At 42.5% G+C, this 22,047-nt stretch overlaps 2 protein-coding genes across 5 annotated transcripts in view; one reads left to right on the forward strand and one right to left on the reverse strand.

Moving 5' to 3' along the window:
* TLDC1 (TBC/LysM-associated domain containing 1) overlaps window positions 1-4,324 on the forward strand; it is a 19,078-nt gene extending 14,754 nt beyond the window's left edge. For all 3 annotated transcript variants that reach the window (XM_019505459.1, XM_019505458.1, XM_019505460.1), the window contains exons 7-8: window positions 1,143-1,322; window positions 2,418-4,324. In XM_019505459.1, the coding sequence (XP_019361004.1) occupies window positions 1,143-1,322; window positions 2,418-2,537 (300 nt within the window). In that variant the 3' untranslated portion in view covers window positions 2,538-4,324. The remainder of the gene's footprint in view (window positions 1-1,142; window positions 1,323-2,417) is intronic.
* A 1,388-nt stretch (window positions 4,325-5,712) lies between these two features.
* The window catches only part of ATP2C2 (ATPase secretory pathway Ca2+ transporting 2), a 45,888-nt gene continuing 29,553 nt past the window's right edge, over window positions 5,713-22,047 (reverse strand). For both annotated transcript variants that reach the window (XM_019505461.1, XM_019505462.1), the window contains exons 13-27: window positions 20,674-20,771; window positions 19,648-19,749; window positions 18,450-18,539; window positions 16,683-16,784; window positions 15,621-15,777; window positions 14,536-14,706; window positions 13,463-13,560; window positions 13,317-13,367; window positions 12,671-12,837; window positions 11,692-11,760; window positions 11,475-11,591; window positions 10,449-10,596; window positions 9,275-9,370; window positions 8,820-8,961; window positions 5,713-7,670 (exon numbers count right to left, since the gene is read on the reverse strand). In XM_019505461.1, the coding sequence (XP_019361006.1) occupies window positions 7,555-7,670; window positions 8,820-8,961; window positions 9,275-9,370; window positions 10,449-10,596; window positions 11,475-11,591; window positions 11,692-11,760; window positions 12,671-12,837; window positions 13,317-13,367; window positions 13,463-13,560; window positions 14,536-14,706; window positions 15,621-15,777; window positions 16,683-16,784; window positions 18,450-18,539; window positions 19,648-19,749; window positions 20,674-20,771 (1,724 nt within the window). In that variant the 3' untranslated portion in view covers window positions 5,713-7,554. The remainder of the gene's footprint in view (window positions 7,671-8,819; window positions 8,962-9,274; window positions 9,371-10,448; window positions 10,597-11,474; window positions 11,592-11,691; window positions 11,761-12,670; window positions 12,838-13,316; window positions 13,368-13,462; window positions 13,561-14,535; window positions 14,707-15,620; window positions 15,778-16,682; window positions 16,785-18,449; window positions 18,540-19,647; window positions 19,750-20,673; window positions 20,772-22,047) is intronic.

Raw genomic sequence — 22,047 nt, forward strand, 5'->3', positions numbered from 1 at the left:
CCACATACTGATATATCTCACTCTGGTTAGCCTTTGCTTTGCCAGTACATCGCACCAGTTCAGTTAGAAATGGGTGCTCCATAGTGGTGGTGGAAGGCCATACATCTACATTGGTATATTGTCTTGAGACTTTTCATAGACGGACTGTTTATCTTAACGTGTCTTCATCCTATGTAGTATCTGGACAGTGGTAGTAGAATTGGTGCCTGTTCACCTATTTACTTTAGTTGGAGTTCATGCTAACACACTGAATTGAGTAGCTTAAATTTTTCTTGATATATATCTAACTAAAATGATTATCATTTATGAAGATCAAATTTCTGGAGGAGTTGGGGAGTAAAACCCTACATGCAAGTTGAGAATAATGTGCAAATCTGACATCCAGCGCTCTGTATGCTGTCATGCTCAGGCTGTTGGCTGAAAGAGCTGGTTGCCCATCTCTACATCATTTAAAGAGCATTAGAGCCACCAGACCTGAGACATTCAAGGTCCAGACAACCTATCCTTAGTGTGATGGCAGTGTCACCCTCCCTGATGGTTTATGTTGGGTTCATACACAGAGCCTCCCAGTACAAATGGTGCCCAGAGATAGTAGAGCCTGTTACCCTACAGCTACATCGCTAGAAGTTAGCCATGTCTAGGACCCTACACCGGCCTGCCACATCATGGTGGAGTTCACATTTTTGTAAACAATAAGGGAAATGTTCTGCCATGAAACACATCAGCGTGGTGTCAGCAGTTAGCTCAGAAACACTCATTTCACTCTTGCTTTAGTGAAAGCAACATCAAACTGTACTCACTTATTTTAGGAGAAGGCTTCACATAAGCATCCCCTCACTGAAAAAGGGAAAGGATAGCAGGTGTTAGAATACTCAGTGGGTTAAATTTCCCAAGCAAGGAACAACTGATGTGTTTGCAAAGTACCCCGTTTCCTGTAGCCCTGTTCAAAGGGTATATGGCACAGATAACGTTTGGATTGCACCCACAGGTGTTTGATTTTTGTACGTCAATTCAGACTTGCTTGAAACACTTCATTTGAAAGTTTGGTCATAGGATGATGAAACTAATGGTTCACAAGCTACCACTTATAGCTCAGTTTCTAATTTTACATATACTTAGTGAGTGTTTCATTTACTTTACAGGGCATGGGTGGGCAGCATGAGTACTTTGGACTCTGGATAGACTGTGACTATGGGAAGGGACACAGCAAAGCAAAATCTAGATGTACCACCTACAACAGTCCTCAGCTGTCAGCTAAGGAAGACTTTACACTAGATGCCATGGAAGTGTGGGCAGTGGGAGAGGTCCCAGAAACTGAAGAGGTAAGTCAATATAATGTCTGAAAGCAGCAGCAGGAAATGCTAAAATAGAAAAAAAACATAGTGTAAAAATCAAGCCAGAAATACTAGAAAGACAATCGTGTGGATAGTGATATACAATGAATGTACTTTATTCAGGTTTTGGGGTAACTAGTGTCTGCTAATGCACAAGCAGCTGTGATGCCAGCATGGTTGCTATGAACTTGTTAGCATGGGATGTCTCATTTCTGATTTGAGCTCTGAGACAGATTGAACTCTGGCAAAATGAATGCAAATGTACAGAACGCACATGGGATAATACTGAACATGTTTCTGTTGGGGTTTTTAGCAATGTGGTTGATGCTTAATTGCAGCAACATCTGTTAGTAGTACCCAAGCTTGTGAGTTAGCAGCAATATTTCATCACAAATATTTTCCATACCACGTCTTCAGGTGTTACTCTGTATAAGAGAATCAGCCCTTTAGATGCAACATAGCCCCAGGCCACCAACACATTGCTGCTAACAGGTGTCAAGCGTATTGTGAAAAATCCTGTCATTTATTTCCAAAAGCACTCATTGCCATGACAGCAAAATATTTGCACTTCAGAAGTTAACAGACACTGTAGGTGCCACTTGGAACAGGGAGGCATCAAGGAAAGAAAGGATTATTGTAGTAGGTGTCTCTTCCATTAAACAGTGGGTGTATGGTTGCTATTATACAATGGGCGCATGCCTCACAAACAGCAAGAGAGCCCATCTTTTAGGAAAGACTTGTCAGGCTGTGATTTCATCATCTTTTTTGGTGTTCCCATCTGTACCTGAACTGTTGGGTCAGATTAAACAGTTTGTTCCAGCTGCTTTGTGACCCAAATAAACCATAAATGCTTACCTGGTCCCTTCAGCCAGCTTTATGGCTGGCTTGCATTACCGGGGCAGTGCAGAGCTGTTAGCATGTCATGGTGAATCTGTTCTGTTTGTAGACACCTTGCTTGGACAGCACGCACCTTCATTGTAGAAGGCTGGAAAACCAGACAATCAGCTTGTATATGATTGAGGGCCACTGACTTGTGACCTGGCACCATTTACCTTTTAAATTACCCTTGTGATTTTCTTTCAGACAAAGGGTAAGAAGAGTGTCCTTGATGCTGACCCTGAGGCTCAGGCCTTGCTGGAAATGACAGGGAAGAGTCGTCAGAGCGAAGGGTTGCGAACACCGGCGGAAGACGATGATAATTAAAGTGACCTTGTGACTCAGGAAATTCTACCTGATTCGGAGACCTGATTTTTCTCAGACAGGAGATTTTCTCCTCTGTTTCTATTTGCATAATTTCCTGAAACTAGCATGAAGTATGAGTATGTAATATGTAGGTTCTGGAAGATGGCATGACTGTAGGTTATTTGTGTGGGGAGAGTCAGCATTTTAAATAGCTGATTAAGCCCTTTATTAATCTGTGCTGGTTGTAGCTCCATATAAATTGGGTAGCCCTCCTAGTAGGCCCATCTTCCTCTCATCATGTAGAATTAAGAACAAATATTAGCACTGCTGCTTATTGACATGGAGTATTAACTGGGACTATATATAGGCTGTTCAAAGATGTCAAACAAGCTTCTGATAACTCAGCTGAAAACTTATTTCTGGCAGATGAAATCAGGTCCAGCAGTGTGTTATTTTTTAAACTCTCTGTACACACAACAGTCCAATTAATCTTTTAGGAAAGATTCACTTAATTTGCTTTGTTGCTGTAAATGTTTCAAAATCCAGCTTTTCAATACGTTCTAAGGTACGGGATTTTATGCAGAAATACGGAGCACTGGATATAGTGGTTCTGGCATTGCACTGAATTATGTTACACATTACTTGTTTCAAGTTCTAGTTAGTTCACGAGTTGGTATAGAATTTGCCCTGTTGCTTTTAAATTTAGCAAAATGAAAAGGTCAGAGAACCATTCAGCCACACAGGACTCCTAACTAGTTGACCCAGTCCTGTAATCTTTTTACTCAGGAATAACTCCCATTGGGTAGATTGACACATTTCATGGAAAATGCCTTCACTTGTGGCGTCATCCATAATTGGAGTGCAGGGTTAGGCCATAAGAAGTGATAAGTCACAAGCCCTTCACAGATGCCTTGAATGGTTCAAGTTTAACATTGCCTGGAAAAAGAGTTTTTTAATACTCTGTTTTTGGTTTTAGAAAAACTAACAATCAGGATATATTTTTTAAAAGTACCTTAACTCCAAGTACACTGCTACTTTTCCTTATTTCTCTATTTTCTGCACTTGTCTCTGTTGGTGAGTAGCTACAGTCTATTACACTCAGGGCTTTTTTTATTAGATTCCAGTCCCAGCAACCAGTACGTTGGTAGCTTGACTATTGCTGACTTTCCAACTATGTAATTAACTAATTAATAACACCTACTTGCACTGGGGACCTTTCCATCCCAGGTAGAGAAACAGGGAAGTGAAATTCAGTATTTGTTCTCATGATTAACACGTATAATTGAGCGTGCCTTTTCCTAGTAAAAAAGATAGTTTCAAAGAATCTTCCTATTCCACTGTCTGTTGTCAGAGAGGGGACCTGAATTTTCACTGTTGCCACAACTTAGTGCAAATAACATGCTATAACAGGATATATGTAGATACCTACATACAGGCTCCAGTTAGGCCTAAGATTATCCTGAAAGTATATTCTGATATACCTTTTACCATGGTGCTTGTGTATAGGGTGCTGAAGTAGGCTGTTTCAATTCGCCTGCATTTGTGCCTTCAATGTGTACTGTGAAAAGTAATGGTTCTGGAAAGGGGAATGTGAATGGATCCCTCCAGCTCTTGCTCCTGGTAATCAGCAACACATGTTGTATCCTACCTATAATGATGGTTATGGTGTATATGGTAGCTAGTTAGACACATAGGATATCTCAGGCCTGAGCCAGTATTCTCATACCTATACCTATGGGTGGCTATACATATGATCCAGGATGGAGGGAGAGAGTGCATTAACTAAAGCTGCTCTGATAGCTGCTTTAATTAAAGCCCTTTAATTTCTGCGTCATGTGTATTCAGCATCCCACACTTCAAAATGGCAGTGGGGGTGCTTAAACTAAAGGTCATTCGACAGGCTTCAGTTCATGCACCTTCACCACCATTTTGAAGTGTGGGGACACTAAATAGGCATGACGTGGAGGCTGCTGGAGCACGTTAATTAACACGCTTCAGCAGAATGGAGTCTGCTCCGACACGTGCTAATTAGCATGCATCGGAGCAGACATCCGGCAAGTGTATAGGTGTCCTAAGTGATCAAGAGGGGCTCCAGAGTCCTTAACACATTGAAAACTTCCTTGTTGAATAATTATTAAGCCCTTTTTACATGATTATTTTTTCCTCTGAATGATTACATGATCCTTTTCAATGATGATGTAGCAAACATGCTGTCGAAAATAAATGAATACATGCATGGACCTTTCTGTCACACTTTTTTTTTCCCCTAAACTTTTGCTTCCTGAAATCCCCCAATTCTTGTGCAGTTTTCATGGAATCATAGAAAATGAGGGCTAAAAGGGACCTCAGGAGGTCACATCTAGTCCAACCCCCTGCTCCAAGCAGGACCAGCCCCAACTGGATCATCCCAAATGAGGCTTTATCTACCCAGGTCTTCAAAAGCTTCAAAGATGCAGAGTCCACCGTCTCTCTGGGTAACCTGTTCCAGTACTTTACTACACCCCTAGTGAGGGAGTTTTCCTAATATCTCACCTCAACTTCCCGTGCTGCAAATTGAGCCCATTACTCCTTGTCCTGTCATTTGCCCCCACTGAGAACAGTCCAGCTCAATCCTCTTTGCAGCCCCCCTGCAGTGAGTTGAAGGCTGCTATTAAATCCCCTCCGTCTTCTCTTCTCCAGACTAAATCAGCCCAGTTTCCTTAGCCTCTTCTCAGGAGTCATGCACCACAGTCCCCGAACCAACTTTGTTGCCCTCTGCTGGACTCTCTCCAACTTGTCCACATCCTTTCTGTAGTGGGGATCCCAAAACTGGACACTGGACTCCAAATGTGGCCTCTCCAGTGCAGAATAGAGGGCAAGAATCATGGCCCTTGATTTGCTGGCAGTGCTCCTACTAATGCAGTTCAGTAGCTTCTACACAACAAGGGCTCATGTGCTGTCAAAATGGACTGAGACAGAGAAGAAAGGTCGCTGCATCTCTTGGAAAAAGGTATCATGCAACTTCTCTATTTGAGTGTGTTTCCAGGGGCATGGGGGCCATTGTCTAACCTGAGCCACAGACTTCTCTTTCTAAGCAGGCTATAATTTATTTAAAAACCCAAGATTCACAAAGAAGTTGTTAATATTTAATGATCTGCACGAACAATTAGAGGTTGATGCTACCAAACAATGGTTATGGGAGTTACTGGCTTTTTTTAAAACTGTTCAGTAAATTGCAGAAATGTTCTTTACCTTCACACTTAGGATTTGAAGAGCTGATTTATGTTCCTCTGAACTGCTCTGTGGCAGCACACAAAAGATCAGTGTTGGGCAGCTTTTGTCAAGGCTTTGAACCTGATCGTCGGCTAATGCACCTCAGCATAGCCGCTTCACTCCTGTGAAGTTCTGCAGTTTATGAAGAATCAAGCTATAGACTTTTTATCCCTAAATCAGATCATATACAGGAAAAAAGGAGCTTCAAGAAGCTCAGAAGCATCTATATAGGGCTGTCAAATTTGGGGTCCCAAAGGCTTTAGGGATACACAGGGTTAGGCTGTTGCTGAGCAGAGTTGTGCAATCTTTAAATATCGGACTTAGGAAGTGAAGAAAGGCAGCGAGGTGCCTAAGTCTCATATGGATTTCATCTGCTGTCTTTAGCCCCAAGCAGCTTTTCTGCTCAAGAAGCTTTAAGGGGTGGGAAAGTTTGTGAAAACCAGGCTAAGCCATTGACGGGGTTGGGGAGTTTGCAGCTTTGTGCCTAACATTTCCACATGGTGAAGTTAGCTGAGCGGAAAAGGATTTGAAATGACTGAGCAGCTAGCTCTGCAAAATTATGCACAAGAAGGTTCGAGCAAGATTTCCATCAGTAGCTGGGACTCCATTTCTCCTAAAAGCATCTCTTACATACTTTCAGGTAGTTAGTACTCCATTGGCAAAGCTTATCCCAGCTCATTTTCACAGGCATTATGCTCTTTACATGCATGCTGTCTGGATTCAGCTCACCGCTGTGCCCCTGGCTTGTCAGTTCATTACGGCGATCCAGGTTGGTCCCACAGCTGACGCTACATAGACATCCTCTGTTGCCTCTGCAGTTCATTTGGGAACCTGCCTGCAGAGCAAAGCCCTGCACTTGTAAGAATTTCCCCATGGCATTCAGTGGCAATGGGCCCTAAATCTCTTACCAAATGCAATGTGTGTAAGAGAGACATCCATGATGATTGTGTATGATGGAGGCAGACATGACTCAGCCAAGCCAGGCCATAGTGAGCCTGTGCTTTCCCACTTCAGAGCCCCGTTGGGAACAAGTTATTACACCGACTATCAACCCCCCCAGTTGGGAGTCAGCAGGATGTAATCATGCCCCGGTGGGATGAAGGCTGCACCACCACTTTCTTTGCCTCGGGAACAGAAGCATTTTTTCACCTGGAGGGAAACTAGGGAGACTGCTCAGCGGTGGAGGGCAAAGCAAGCACAACCCCCATTTCAGGTCTCTAGACACCCAACTGAATGAACAGCATTTTCTTAAGGCCAGCTGATCTGGGCTCCACACACCATAAACATTCACTGTAGGAGATAGGATAAGGTTTCATGGAAGCAAAGAGAAAATAACTGGCTGTTATTTAAGCGTTAACCTCTGTTTTTAACAAGGCCAGTCTGAGATCTACTCAGAAACGTCGTGTTTAAAACATTGGAAACGCGATTTTATTAATAAAAGTCCTTGTGATTTAAATAAATAAACTTCCGTTTATGCATAGTTGATTTTTCAGACCGGGTGCATAGCCACGTGACCCAGAGTGATTGTCTCAGATAAAACAATACAGATCAATATGTTATGAAAATATACATAATGCTGGGTGCCCGGTGGCAGCTTGGAAGCCTCCTATGGAAAGCTGAAATGCCGTTGGTGAAGAACAGGACAGGAATGTAATCTGGTGTGGGAAGGCCTATCCAGGGACGAGGTATCCAAAAAGGGATTTGCATAGGCACAAACTGACACGTCTGGATTACAAAATGTCACAGCTTTGTTCAAAGGACGTTCTTCATAGAAGTCTCTTGTCCATCACACCTCAGGGTGACTCCTCACTTGCTTTGTTCTGCAGCAGCGTTTTTCGCACAACTTGATGAGCTCAGACACAATAAAAACCGAGGAAGCCAATCCGGCGAGAAACAACAGATCTGTCAATAGAGCAGGGGACAGAGTGCAACCCAGTGGGTCAGATGGATTTTGTGCTTGGAAGAGCACTCAAGTAAGGCCCCGACTCCATTAGAGAAATTTGTAAAGATGTCAATACATGGATGCACTTACAACTCTACATGTCACTACATGGATGCATGCACAGCCTCCCAATATTGATACAACACACTGACGAAAAGCATGGCTCATATTGCTGTGACTTGATCTGACAGCAAGCCATACACCAAATCGAAGAAGCACACTGTCTAACAATAGGGTATCGTAATGGTGCAACTATCCATTAGTTCAGTTTCTTTAATGAAGACAGAAGTCAACATACTAACCACAAAGAAACACTTTATATACTCATGCTGTCATATTTAGCCTGGATAATAGGAGGAAGTGACTCATAATACAATTAACACTAACATTTGCATTTGGTTTAAAAAATCAAGTCAAACTGACCTATAAGGAAGAATTTCCACCTCCACCAGTGTACATGACAGCAGGCTGACTACATTTTTATTCATTTTTTCTCCCCTTCTTCTGAGCTATCACATAGTGGCCGGACCTGTATTAAGTAGCTCAGGGCGCATCTCTACAAACTCAATGTGACAGGATGGGGCATTGCACTATGACACCTGACACATCTGGGGCGCGTCTACATGAGACACTTACTGCGCATTAGCCTAATAACGCTGTGCAGTAAAGTGGCGGTTAAAAACCGTGCTAATAGCATACTGCACAGTGTTAATAGGCTAATGCACAGTAAGCATCACAAAATAACTGTGCTCCGGCACTACTGCACAGTAACTCTAGTTACTGCACATTTAGTTTAGTACTTTATTAAGCAAGTACTAAACTAAATGCACTCTATCTAAGCTGCATTCATGAATGTGTAGACGCGTCCTTGTGTCCAGAACCGACATGTGGCCATAAGCTCTGCCTTTTAGGGGAGATCATTACAACACATGCTCAGTAGTGTGCTAACCTGGCCACACTCATTTGAGTTTGTGCTGTAGCTTGTGTGGAGCACTTCAGGACAGCGCTCCCTAGTTGACATGCCCTCAGCAGTCAAATCCACTTTAGCAAATCTCACAGTCATCTTAAGCAGTTAAATATATAATGTCACTGTTGCCTTACGAACTTACCTAATGCTCCTAAACTCTCTGTTTGGAAGATCTTTTGTAAGGGAGGAACGTACACCACAGCCATTTGCCCTAGAAGTGACCCCAGGACGGAGTACAAGAACATACGATTCCGGAAAAATCCTACCTCAAATATCAACTTTGTCTGGAAAAAAAGGAAAAAAATGTAAACATTTCCCAGTGTCTGCCCACAGGTGAACTCAACAGTGCTTTGCAACATTAATCATCATTTGGACAGGCGCAGCTTTGGTGTCCATTCGTTACACGTGGCCGTTGTCATAATTAAGCAAAGCTGGTTCCTTTTTTTGATCGCATGACCAAAATAGAGCTCCTCCAAATTAGTCAAAGAAATGAGTCCCTTCCCTGTATCTGAATAGTTTGTCTTAGCAGGAAGGTCAAGCATGCATTTCAGCTCCCAACTAAAGACCCAAAAGGTTGCCAGGTGTCCATCACCTCACCTGAGACCGGCACGTCAAGGCATTGAAGAGATCAAAAAACACAAAACAAGTGAACGTCATTGTTGTGGTTCGGGGGGTTATGCCACTTTCGGGATTCTGGAAACATGTGAAATGAAGACTCGTTAAAAATAGCCTTTGGAGCCATGCAAAAATGCACTCACAGAACATTTGGATTTTTATCTTGCTGGGATCCTATGACCCCAGCTGACTTCCTGCCCCCGGGGCGGGGGCTGGACTCGATGATCTTCCCAAGTCCCTTCCAGCCCTGATGTCTATGAATATGAATCTGTGAGCGCAGTCTGTAACCACCGCTGTTTAAAGTCACAATCAGCTTGCAATCCAAGCCAGCACTCTGCTTACAATCAAATCATTTCATCTCTTAAATTCTTAGCCAAGTGGGTGAATTCTGATCAAAGATCAAGGCAATTTGCTAATTAGTTCCATCCAATTAGCAAAGGACTACTGAAGTATTTTACAGATAGCATGTGCTCTGAACCCAGCATCTTAAATCCATTTAAGGATCATGTGTTGTATTTTTAAATTTTCTCAGTAATCTCATTTAATCTTATTACCGAACATGGACATTAGGATTAATTTGTAGAGTGACACATCCCCAGCTTTAAAAGGTATAACAAGTGCCGCACGGGGTGGTTTGTGGCAATCTGATGCAGAGATAATTCTGCCAGTTTAATAATCATGTATACAATAAAAATGTATAAATTCACTATATATTTACTTGCCTGGCTTTGCATGCAGCTGAGAAAGCAGGCAAAAAAATTTATATTATTACATGATAGTTGAACTTTATGGTATAAAGTCAGAAGCTAAAACCCTTCAGCAATACTGGTTTAAAAATAGGAATTCAAAATGCTTACAGGGTGCTTTTGACCTCCAGATATCTAAGAACCTGTGATTACTTTAACGATGATTATCTTTCTATTATAGATGGGAAAAATCGGTATTTAAGAGGTGGAGAAAGCACATTAGTGGTTGATTTGAGAGTCCAACCCAGGTGTCCTGACATGCAGCCCTGACCGAGTGCTCTTTACTGAATACCCTACCTTCCTAGACAATTGTTCTCAATGTTAATTCTAGCAAGCTAGCTATCCTAGATATAGATATATATTAGTTCTCGGTGCCAGTGAAAACAGGATGGACTAGAGGTATTTCTCACCTCTTTCCAAAAGACAAAGAGGGTTCCACTGATGATGATGATAGCAGACATGAAGATTTTCAGGATGAGCACCCTGCTGAGTATTGTGCCTGTAATACTCCGGGGAGGGTGTTTGATGGCATCTTTATCAACTGGTTCGACTCCCAAGCTGTCTCAAACACAAATCACATGTAATTAATACAGACCAGTTCATTTGCTTCACTTTCCACCCCCCGCTGTGGAATGGAGCCAGAATCCTAGGGGACTGAATCCATTGCTCACTGGAGAGACAAAGCTTTAGGATCATTAGTGCTTGCTCTAATGCAATGCCATTTTGCCTCAGTTGTGTGGCAGGAATGCAATGAATGCAGGAGAGCTGTGTTGGGATTATTTTATTCCAAGAGTGGAAGAATTTGGAGATTCAACCCCAAGACAGACATACAGTAGAAGCTCAGGTCTTGGGGTAGATCCTTTTGGAGAGTTTAGGAAGGGCTGGGACTAGGCATAGGGAGCTTGGTAACAATCACAGTAGATGCGTTGGGAACAATAAACCAGTTCAGCACCCATTACCCTTTCAGCCCACTAAGCATAATAGGTTCAAATGCTTAGGATTTTGCATACACATTTGCATTAGATGCCAAATGGTACATAGACTTGTAGCCAGGTAGCTATTAAACTGGTTATTTGCATTTGCAATATCATTCAGAAATGTGATCTGAAGAATCTGATTAACTTCTACTTTGTATTTGTCCTAAATATAACATAATTAAGACTCTCAACCATAATCAAACCTTTCAAAAGTAATTAAAACTTGTTATATAAGAAACTATAAAGTATATGCAATAAAGCCAGTAATGAGAACAAGCAGAGTTGGGAAAAAAATTATTGAAGGTCAACAGATCCCTAAAAAGATTTACACTTCTTTAGAGAATCAAGACAGCTTCTACAATTTTAAGATCAAATTCAACTTTCTTACCACCATGAAAGTCAATTTAATTGCATGCATGTACTGCAAGACTACTTTTGCCCCTACGTGTTTTTCATTACCTTTGAGCCGGAGGTCCATCCATAATGATATTGATCCATAAGATCTGCATGGCGTTGAGTGGATTTGGTAAATTGAATACTGTTGACAGAGTAATTAAGCTCAAAGCTGAAATGCTCCTGCAAAGGACATAGTGTAGGAATAGTAGAATATTATTCCAGAGAGTCTAGCTAGCCAAAGAGCTGCTCGGCACTAGAGTTAGAGCTGATATGTACTTACGTGCTGAGCTGGAAGCGGACAAAATTTTTTATATTGTAAAATATTCCCTTTCCCTCCTCTATTGCGTTCCTGGAAGGAAGAGATATGAGAATGTAGAGACTGACAGATCCTAATGCTACTTCCTATCTAGCAAACACTTTTGAAACTTTATAGTCAATGCTATAACCTCCTTCATTATGCCCTTCTCCCACCCTTTATTTCATGGAAATTCAAATGCTAGTTTGGGATACATCTAATGAGACAGGGGCCATGCATCCTGTATCTATTGTCCAAGCATGTTGTTGGTGCCAATGGTATCAGAGGAATTGCACCAAGGAATCACGGGTCACTGGGAACTTGCAGTAAGCACACGTGCTCCATGGGTCTCGGAGGGGGAGTAAGTAACTGGCTCAGGGTTATACGGGATGTCAGTGGCAGGGCAGGGAAGTTGGGTCCTCAAGTTTTCAGGCTAGCATCTTTACCACTAGACCATCCTTCCTCCCCACATTTGGCTGAAGGGGCTCTGTGAAGACTAGTAGATGAGACGTGTCCATGTGGCATTTTAAATTGTTCTGCCACTCTGCCAGCTGGTTCTGTTCTTGGGAACTCACTGTGCTTTGAAAGGCACAAGAGTCTTTCCTGTTTGTGTCCTGGATGATGCAAATGGAGCAAGGAACAGGATCCCCCACCTTCTTTGCTGTGCCTTCAAGCTCCCCCCTTCACCGTCAAATCACTAACAGCTACCAACCTATCTTGGTGAAAGATGGGATTCACGAGAACCTCCCCGTTGAAACACTTGAAATACCCAAGTTATCACTGTATTTGGGGATGGCAAAGAAACCATAGCCCAAATCTGCAGCTAGGTCAGACAGACATTGCTTCATGGACTGCAAGGTATGTTGTGCCACCTTATGACACAGCCCTTAAAATAGCCTCAGTACGAGGTCACATAAACACACATGACATTTGCTGTCAGGAAAGCATCTGACGTTCTACCTACATGATAGTTGAGAAATCGTCGTCCACTAGGATCATGTTGGCAGCCTCTTTGCTGACATCGGTGCCTGCTTGTCCCATTGCAATCCCAATATCGGCAGATTTGAGGGCCACGGCATCATTTACCCCATCCCCTGTCATGGCCACAATGGCACCAGCCTTTTGCAGAGCCTGGGTAAAGGGAAAAAATGAATGACTGCCTAGCCGGAAGGATGTCTCCTTCTTATGGGTCCCTTCCAGTCCCTAAAAACTATGAAACTATGAACTATATAGAAACAAGCTCAGGCCTGTGGCAAGTATGCCATTTGCAATTTGTGCTTCATAGGAGGAGGGGAGCTGCACACCTCAGATAAGACAATGAACTTCAGCAGCTCAAAACTGTGCAGAGTGATCTGTGTAGCACACAGGAGACGGATTTTCAATTCCAATAGAGCCTAGATTTGCAGAAATGCTTAGCACTCACAACTCAACGTGGAGTCCACAGGAGGAGCAGGAAATACTTGAATATGCTGCGTGCGTAATTATGGCTCTATTTTAACTTCTCTCTCTCAAGGAGCCCAATCCCGTTCAGAAGGGGACTCTCTGCTGATGTGGGTGAGAGAAAGTCTAGGTCCCCCTTTGAAAGCACAGGGTTGGGAGGAAAGTTGTACCTTTATGATTTTTAGTTTGTGCTTTGGACTGGTTCTGAAGAAGATGGAAACCTGGAGGATGAAGACAGAACAGAGAAATATATCAAGACGGAGCTACGTTAACTAGAACGATACAGCATCTCTGCAACTGGTTGCAACTCCCTTACTTGTTTGACTGTGGATGATAGCTCTGACTCTGCCAGTTGTTCCAGCTCTTCCCCAGACATGGCTTTCAGCTTCCCATTGCAGAGTCCAATGCTCTGTCCTGCAATGAAATCCCAGCCTAAAATTCATCCTTCCTCACCAGGAGAGGCTACTTATTTTCTCACTGGCAACAAAACAAGCAGCCTTTTAAGTGGCTCAGGACAAACAATGATGAGCTGTCACCTCTGGAGACAAAAAAAACCTCTCCAGGTCTACACAGGGTGATCACGCCCTCCTCACTCAAAGGCAGTTTTGCTTGAGTGCAGAGTAACATGCTCAGAATGGGTCCCAAAATGAATGTGCATGTTCACCCAGGATAATTTGATTTTGCAAGGCAAATAATGTGCAGAAAGGAACAGAAATGCCATGCTTCCAAGTTCAGCCTCCTCCTAATGCTTTTCTTGGGGTAAAAGCCAGGTAAGCAGCTAAAATCTTTCGATATGCTGCAATGGATTAATCTCCAAATGTACAGTAGAGAAAGAATAATCATGCTTAACTAAGTATAAAACCTTTTGGCCATGTCTTCAGATGGTGACAGTCAGTAAAGCACCACTAGACTTCAGCAAATCTGCTCCAAGTGAAGCTAGCTGAGGCTATAGCCCTTTCTTTTCAACTGATTGCACAGTTATTTCCAATAGCAAACTGCAAGCCCTAAGTCCAGTAAGCGGGAATGCCAAGATATTTGCATTTGAATAGAACGTAAGAGTCCAAAATCCCAATGATGTCATTCATTTCTCATTTATTTCACCATGTAAGAAGTAACTTTAGTATCATTGGCAGTGCCACCACAGCATATTTTACAGTACGGGAAATAGAGCTATAATGCCTTATATAAATATCTATTTAATCACAGTATTTAGCGAGATTTGTTCCAATAGACAAGCGACACGCGTACTCCACATTGAGACTAAAATATAGACTGCAGCAAATGAAAAGGACAGCAAATGGACAAAATGACCTTTATGCAAGTCAATAAATACATCAGATTTGACATGGGTCTGAGAGTTAGGCAATGGGAAGATAGCTAATTTATTACCAATGGCCATAGCCGTTTCCAAGGCATCTCCTGTCACCATCTTCACCAATACCCCTGACTCAAACAGGACCTGGACTGCTTCCTTCACTCCAGCTCTTGGAGGGTCAATTATTCCAACCAGGCCTAAAAATGTCAGTCTGCCAAGTTCTGGACCTGAAGCCAAGGCAAGGACTAAACAGAAAGCAAAGAAATCACAGAGACCCAGTTAGTCCCCATCAGCTTCCAGATGTGAATCTATACTGTGCATTCAGGTTAGTTCAAAGGGGCTGGAGGCATATACATGGGAAGGTAGAAGCGGTAATGACACCAGGCCATCGAGACCCACTGAATAATTGATGGCTTCATACCACTGGGCAAGCTCTTCTTCGTGTGCGCTGCCACTGCACTTTGCAAGTCACGTGCTGAAGCCAAGTAAGAGTCAAACTCGGAGCAAGATCTATCTTTCTTTTTACAAATATGGAACCAACCCCACATGACAAATTTGGTGCCAAAGTCAAAGCCCAAACATGCTGTGGGTGGCTGGTGATAAAGCTTCTCTGAAGGTGAAGCTTGGTCGCAGACGTGACTGCAACATTCAGGGTTTGTCTTATTAATGAAACCGGCAGACGGTATCTCAGACAAATGAAGTCATTCATGGAGGAGGAACATGCAGGCTTTTACCTTCGGTTCCTCTGCATTTCTCTGATTCAAATCACCGATGAGTGATTAGAAGAAAAACAAGGACAAGCCCTTTGGCAAAAGCCGGCGAGTATAGAAAGACGTCAGGCAGCAGTTACTGGTGTGACTGAGGATACCTGACATGTGCCATGGTGATGACCCCCAACACCTCTTCTCCTTGATAGGGGCTGAAATATTCGTGCCCACATTTTGAATGTAAGATCTGAAGAAGCTGGGGGTTAGGACTCTCTTAAAGCCAAGCAGAGAGTCATTGTAGACAGGGCAAGGAAGAAATAAATCAGTCAAGGTAGGAGGGGGTGGGAGGAGGATTCACTAGAGATGTGTTTGGTGCTGCTTTATCTGCAGCTACTCCATGATTCACTAGAGAAATGAACAGGTGTTCACGTAGGTTTTAATGGTCCACTGACCTCTCAGGCCTAAAGATCCCATTCTTTTCTCCTCCTGGACATAGATGGCTTTCTGCTGTGGTGTAAGTAGCACCGAGATGCCCCCACTGTTATACATGGTACAATAGCGAATCACTTCTTCAAAGGCTCCCTTCATAAAGTAAATTTCTTCCTGTTCCTTTTAACATATAAGAAGTATTGCCTGTTAAATGATTTGCCCCCTAGATACAGGCATGCTTGTTTTTTTAATGATCGGGTCGTGTTTTAGGGCATTTATAAACATGCTTTGGGAGTTGGGGAGGGGACACTTAAATTAAAGCACCTGGAGTGCTTTGTGCATCAGGGTCCCCATGCTGAAAAAAGGTGGCAGGGGTGCTTTAACTAAAGCTCATTGAACAAGCTGTAGTTAAAGCACCCCCACCACCATTTTTCAGTGCAGAGATGCTGATACACATGACGCTGGAGTCTGCTGGAGCACAGTAATTACCAGGCTCCAACAGACTTGATTAATCGAGTCTGCTCTGATGTGCTGTAATTACAGTGCGTTGAAGCAGCCTCGCTGCACATGTATAGGTGCCCTTAGAGAATGCAATGTTTATGCTGTGATTGTTTTCCACCTTGCACAGGGATATACCCAGACATGGGTGATCTGGTAGCAAAGGCACTGTTTTTTTTAAAGCTAGGGAATAATGTGAGTGCATGCTCAAGTTCAAGGTGGAGAGTGGGGAAAGGAGATTTACATTTCCATTTAAAATGCTGCTATAGTATTACCACTGAAATTTAATGAAAAATGTCATTGACCAGTTTATAGCTGCTTGACCAGAAGGATGACTTTTTCCTTAAAAAAAAAAAATCCATTGAAAATCATCCTGTTACTCTCTGATATTTAGAATTTGTATGTAAAATATCATTGCAATTGGCAGTTTTGGCATTTTCTGACCAATTGTCCTGACACAATTTTAAAACACACCATCTACCACTGTATGAAAGACTTTCTGTACCTATCCCTATGAGACTTCCATTCAATGGACTGTTCACACATGCGATTAGAAACATAAAACCAGTAAGCAGAACTGGTTATACCTGATTTTTCAATATACATTTTACTGCCATCCACTTTTGTTCGGAGCTAAATGGGATTTCCTTCTTTCTTACATAAATATCTTTTATATCATTTAATTCCATCTGAAATAAAGGAAACAAATAGGTTGTTGTAACCCAGAACAAAGCCAGCTGTTCGCATGCATCCTACACGGCCCCTTTATACACAAACATTGGTCTATTAGCACATATTTCTACACAGTGTGTTTTATAGCCAAGGACAAAGAAGCACAGAAAGATTAAGGCCTTCAATTCCATAAGCGTCTGCTCATAGTGGGCATCCAATCTAAGACCCTGTTGTGAACATAGCTTCCCTGAGACATACACCGGACATCCTGAAAATGGAGGCCACTAGAACTGTGAACAAGCTAGAAAGAAAAAGATGTCTTGACTCCTGCTATTGTTCTTAAACTCTAAGCCTGTGGGCATGTCTACATGTGCATGTAAGTTACTGCGCAGTAAGTGGTTTTTCTGTCAGCCTCTATACATGCAGGCATTACAGTGCAGTAACACTGTGTGTAGACTGACTTGGGACTAAAGTTAGTCCCAAGTCAGTCCGCATGCATAGGGTTACTGGGCAGTAAGGCATCTACATTTGCCTTATTGCGCAGTAACTACTCTCCCAAGTAGGCATAAGTCACCATAGTTACCATACAGCACAGATGTGCCCATGTAGACATGTGCCTGTACTTCATAGTAATTTTTGGTTACTGTGCAGTAACCTAAGCTACTGCGCAGTAACTGTGCATGTGTAGATGCGCCCTGTACTTCTGTTATCTCATACCCAATTCACTGCAAAGGAGAGGGAGATGTCAAATAATGGGCTGAATAAGTTATCGCTGTATATGTGTTAATTTGTTTCCTGAAAACGAAGCAGACAAAGGAAGGTATTGCCAAAACCTCCTTCAGCTGTGCAGTGTGAATAGTCGAAACTTAAACACAAGCTGAATATCATGTAGAATAGAAAAATGAGCTGCATGCCCTTCCTTGAAACAGTGATATTCTGAAGGTTGCCTTCTGGGGCTTGTTTCCTGCTATCCTGGCTGACTGCACTTGAACACTCACTCAACTCCTGTGTTTTCAAGCCACAGTGGTAGCGTTTGTACAGCTGAACAAATCAAGCCTGGCTCTGGACAGATCTCTGCACTCTTTGCAAGATCATCAATAGGACATTCAGCAGAATGCCTTGTTTTTACACTTTTGTGGGCAAATAGGTCAGAAACTAACGGGTGATCAAGCTACAGGAAGACCCCATGCCGTTGCCTCTAATTTGTTTGGTGCCTGTTCATTTTCTTTCTGCTTTTTGCAGGACAACTGAAAGCCAGCCTGGTTCAACCCTGAAGAAATCCATTGTGCAGAGTAATTACCTAGAGCAATCAGGCAAGGCTGTTATTATTTTGTCACGGGAACACAATGTGTGGATGTACTGGTCAGCTGCATAAGGTATGCATGGATGTGAGTTGGGGTAGAAAAGAGAAGACACTTAAAATAAGGATCAAAAACACAGTGACAAGGTCTTGAAATCCATCTGTTCAATTGCTAATTACAATTGACAAAGTTCTATGAATTTTACCCCATTTAATCTCCTCCCACCCCTTTTTTTGGAGAATTTCTGGGATAATAAAGGATCCTATTCTCTCTCTCTCTCTTTACAGCACTCATAAGGAATCTGCCAATTTACTAATGACATAAATCATGATCCAAACATGAAGAAATCTGCAAAAGACAAACCCATGCTCAAAATCCTACCTTCATAGCAAGAGCGACGAGGGCTCCTTCCGTTGGCTGACCCATCACAATATTTTTTCGAATAATAGCATTATTGGCTATACAGCCAGCCTAAAAATGACACATTCGCACACATTATTTTCTCAGTATCAAATACTATACATTTCATTATACTGAGGAACAACCAGAATAGGGCAGATCAATGATATGCATACTGGGGCAACCTTTGATTCACATCAGGTAGAGTCTACATTAAGGATGTGGTGGCAATCAGACCCCAGATATGTTAAGACTCATGTTCAGGATTTGCCTAAAGGCTGACGGTAGAGTGTGGATCAATGGCACAGGGGTGTAGCCTGCTTAATACTTGTTTTCCAACTATTTAAGTTGGTCTAATAAAAGATATCAGATTCACCCAAAGAACCTTGTCTGATCATTGGCACAGACACGTCAGAAGATTTTGGTCCAAACTAGCAGCACCTTCCCTCGAGATCAGCTGCTCCACTTTCGGTACTGGTAGAATTGGGCAACATGTTTTAGCGTTGGTGAAATTTCAAATCTTGGAAAATTTTTGATGATGTCTTTTAACTTTCCCCCGCTTTTTGCATCATCTCAGCCAATCAGACATGGAGAAGCAATCCCTAATGATAATTGCTTTAAAACACAAAGCAAATCTGAGGGGTGGGGTAGGGACTAAGCCCACGCTATATGTGTTTCAACTTGCACAAGCAAATAGCTGGTAGCAGCATGCAACTCATGAGTGTGTAAAGTTGCACAGATGTCTCTTCAAAACTTGCATTCCTTCCCATGTGTTTGCTCCTACTAGAGAAACTGCCTAACTAACTGGCTGAAGTTTGGAAACCAACAACCTTCTAAAAAGTACTTGAAAATCCCAAACCTAATACATTTCTTTACACATCACCAGTGCACAAACTTCTGTCTACAACTGTAAAGTATTTCTTCAAGCTAATGATTCAGGCTTCTCCCTAGATACTACCTGTGATTGTCACCTGCTGTCAATCAGGGCTATGCTGGAGACAATCATTACACAAAACCCCTTTGGGACTTGCCTTGGGAGAGCAAGGAAATGTTCATTATTTATTTATTAGATTGACATACTGCTCTTCCCAAGTTTGTCACATTCATTCATATAAGGAGAGCATCCTAAATTATACCTGAATGTAAAGACAATGGCTTGGTTCACACACTTTACACTTACCTCTACTAGCTTTCCTACGGAGACATTGGAAAATTCCTTTAAGACTTCCTTGGATGGTAAGAGGCATACACTCCCTTTCCCATTGTATCCAACCCCGCTGACCTGGGGGAAATAAATGTGGAAGATGTATAAATAATACTTCCCAATGTCTCACTGAAATGTTTGACTCTCAGTACATTTTCCTTGTACAACCATGCGTCTTTGGGCAGGTTTGTAATCATTAGCATTTTTCCAGTAACGATATTTCTAGCTAAGTGGACAAATAATATTCAGTGTTCAACACTGCCTAGGGAAGACTTGTATTGCCTTAATTTGAATTGTCTTGATCTGCCTGGGTTCAAAAGGTTGCTTCTAGTGCCGTCTGTGGGCCCGAATTTAGCTAGATGCACATATATAGATTTTACCACCTGACATACAATGTCACACAAGCTCATAGTCCTGCATTGTGAATGCTGCGTTATTGACGAGTGCCAGTGAAATTTATCTTTATCTTTACCGGGCAGCATTTTGTGCCTACTTTGCATTAGTATAAAAGATGATGTGGATTAAGACAGCAGAGAACCAGGCCTTAACTAGCAAAAGAAGTGTAAGGAATGTGTCACCCCGTTATAAATCTTCCTGTGAGAAATGCAAAGAGCAGCATTTGGATTGGGGACAAGACTAAGTCATTATTCCAACATTTGCATTTATGCTGATATTTGCGGAGTGGAGTGTGTGCAAAGCACATGCCGTTTCAGTGCACATGCTCATTCAAGTACAGCATGCTCGCTTTGAGGAGGTAAGTGCATGAGCGGCTTTTGTGAATATAGGCCCGCTTTCTGCACTCTTTAAGCAACTCAAGTCATTTATTTTAGTGGCTAGAATAGAGCCTAGGGCAGGAATGCTAATTCTCATACCCAGACTGATCTACAATCCTGGCTTGCCCAAAGCTGGCCAATTTTAACTGTTTGGGCCCATAGTGATACAAGTGAGAGTTGTCCCTTGGGTGTTTGAATGGAGAAGTCTTCCTAATATGACTGGTCATACCTCTGCCTGAAATCCATCTGAGGTTACGAGCTGAGTGACCGTCATCTCGTTGGCCGTCAACGTACCCGTCTTGTCTGAACAGATGACGTTGCAGCACCCTGACACAAGGAAAGTTTCCATCAAAACGAACCACATGTGCAAGGGGACAACTAGAAATGCTGCAACATGTTCATATGTCACAAACACGAGCCAGTACTGGGCAAAGGACCCCCCGGAGTCAAAGAACAATGTACAAAAAGCTGGGGGAGCTTCCTAGAGAAAAATTCAGTCCAAATATAACCACGCCTCTTTAGTAATTGAATAGCACATTGTGCTACCATGGGTAGGATTTGGGGCCAGCCTCTGGCAGGTGAGAGCTGATGAAAGATTTAATCAGTCACAGGGTAGATAGCTTCTCAGGATTCATTGCCTCCTCTGAACTAAGTGATGTCTCTGAGCAAGATCACACTCCAGTGAAACAGCGTCTGATGCACTGGGAGGAAAGACGGGGTTTCATTTTTTAAAGCCCTCTTCCACCGCAGATGTCCTCTATGACCTGAGGCAAATCAATCACTTAACCTTTCCATGCCTTTCATTTGCCCATCTACGAAATGAGGAGAAAAGCACTTCTCTTCCTCACTGGAGTGACAGAAGGATAGACACATTAATGACTGCAAAACTTTCTGATACCTCAGCAGCAGATCCCAGATACGCACCTCTAGCAGAGTTATGGGATGCTGAGAGAAGCAATCACACATCCAAATGGGTGGAAATCATAAAGAGTTTCATTCAACCATGTAGAAGTATTTTGGGTCCTGCTTCTCATATACATTAGGTCCCTTACCACCACTCCACCAGTTTAAATTCAATGTAAAGTAGGAGCTAACTGATCGAGTTAAATCAATGCCACAATAAAGCCAGTTTACACCACCAGAGAGGGGTAAAGGGGCATTAGCACAGAGAAAAATTCAGCCCTCTAATTTTAATCTCTTAACTTGCTAAATCTGTTCCACTGCTTTGGAGTTGGTGAAATGGGCTGAATTTAGCTGAATTACAGGCCAATCTACTTTATTCCATGGGTTTCAAGTCCAGCATTCATCATCCTCCCAGCATCTAACTGCAGTTTTGGAGGAGTGGCCCAAAGTGAAATCACTTCCTTTAATTAGTGAGAGGTTTGATATTTTTAGAATTAAAAAAAAAAAGGGCTGGATAAAGATGGGAACATCTGTTGCTCCCCAGATTTTGAATGTAGGTAAGCCTAGACGAGCCCTGCTTGCTCCCTGGGCATCACTGCCGAGGTCCCAGTTATTGGCTGGCACAGGCCATTCAAAACTAGAACTCGTTTGGTTTTGTGTCTGGTTAAAGCAGGACGTCATGTAGAAAATGGTGCTAGGA

This window comes from Gavialis gangeticus, unplaced genomic scaffold, assembly GCF_001723915.1.
Source record: "Gavialis gangeticus isolate Ggan-Ray unplaced genomic scaffold, GavGan_comp1, whole genome shotgun sequence".
Lineage (NCBI taxonomy): Eukaryota > Metazoa > Chordata > Crocodylia > Gavialidae > Gavialis > Gavialis gangeticus.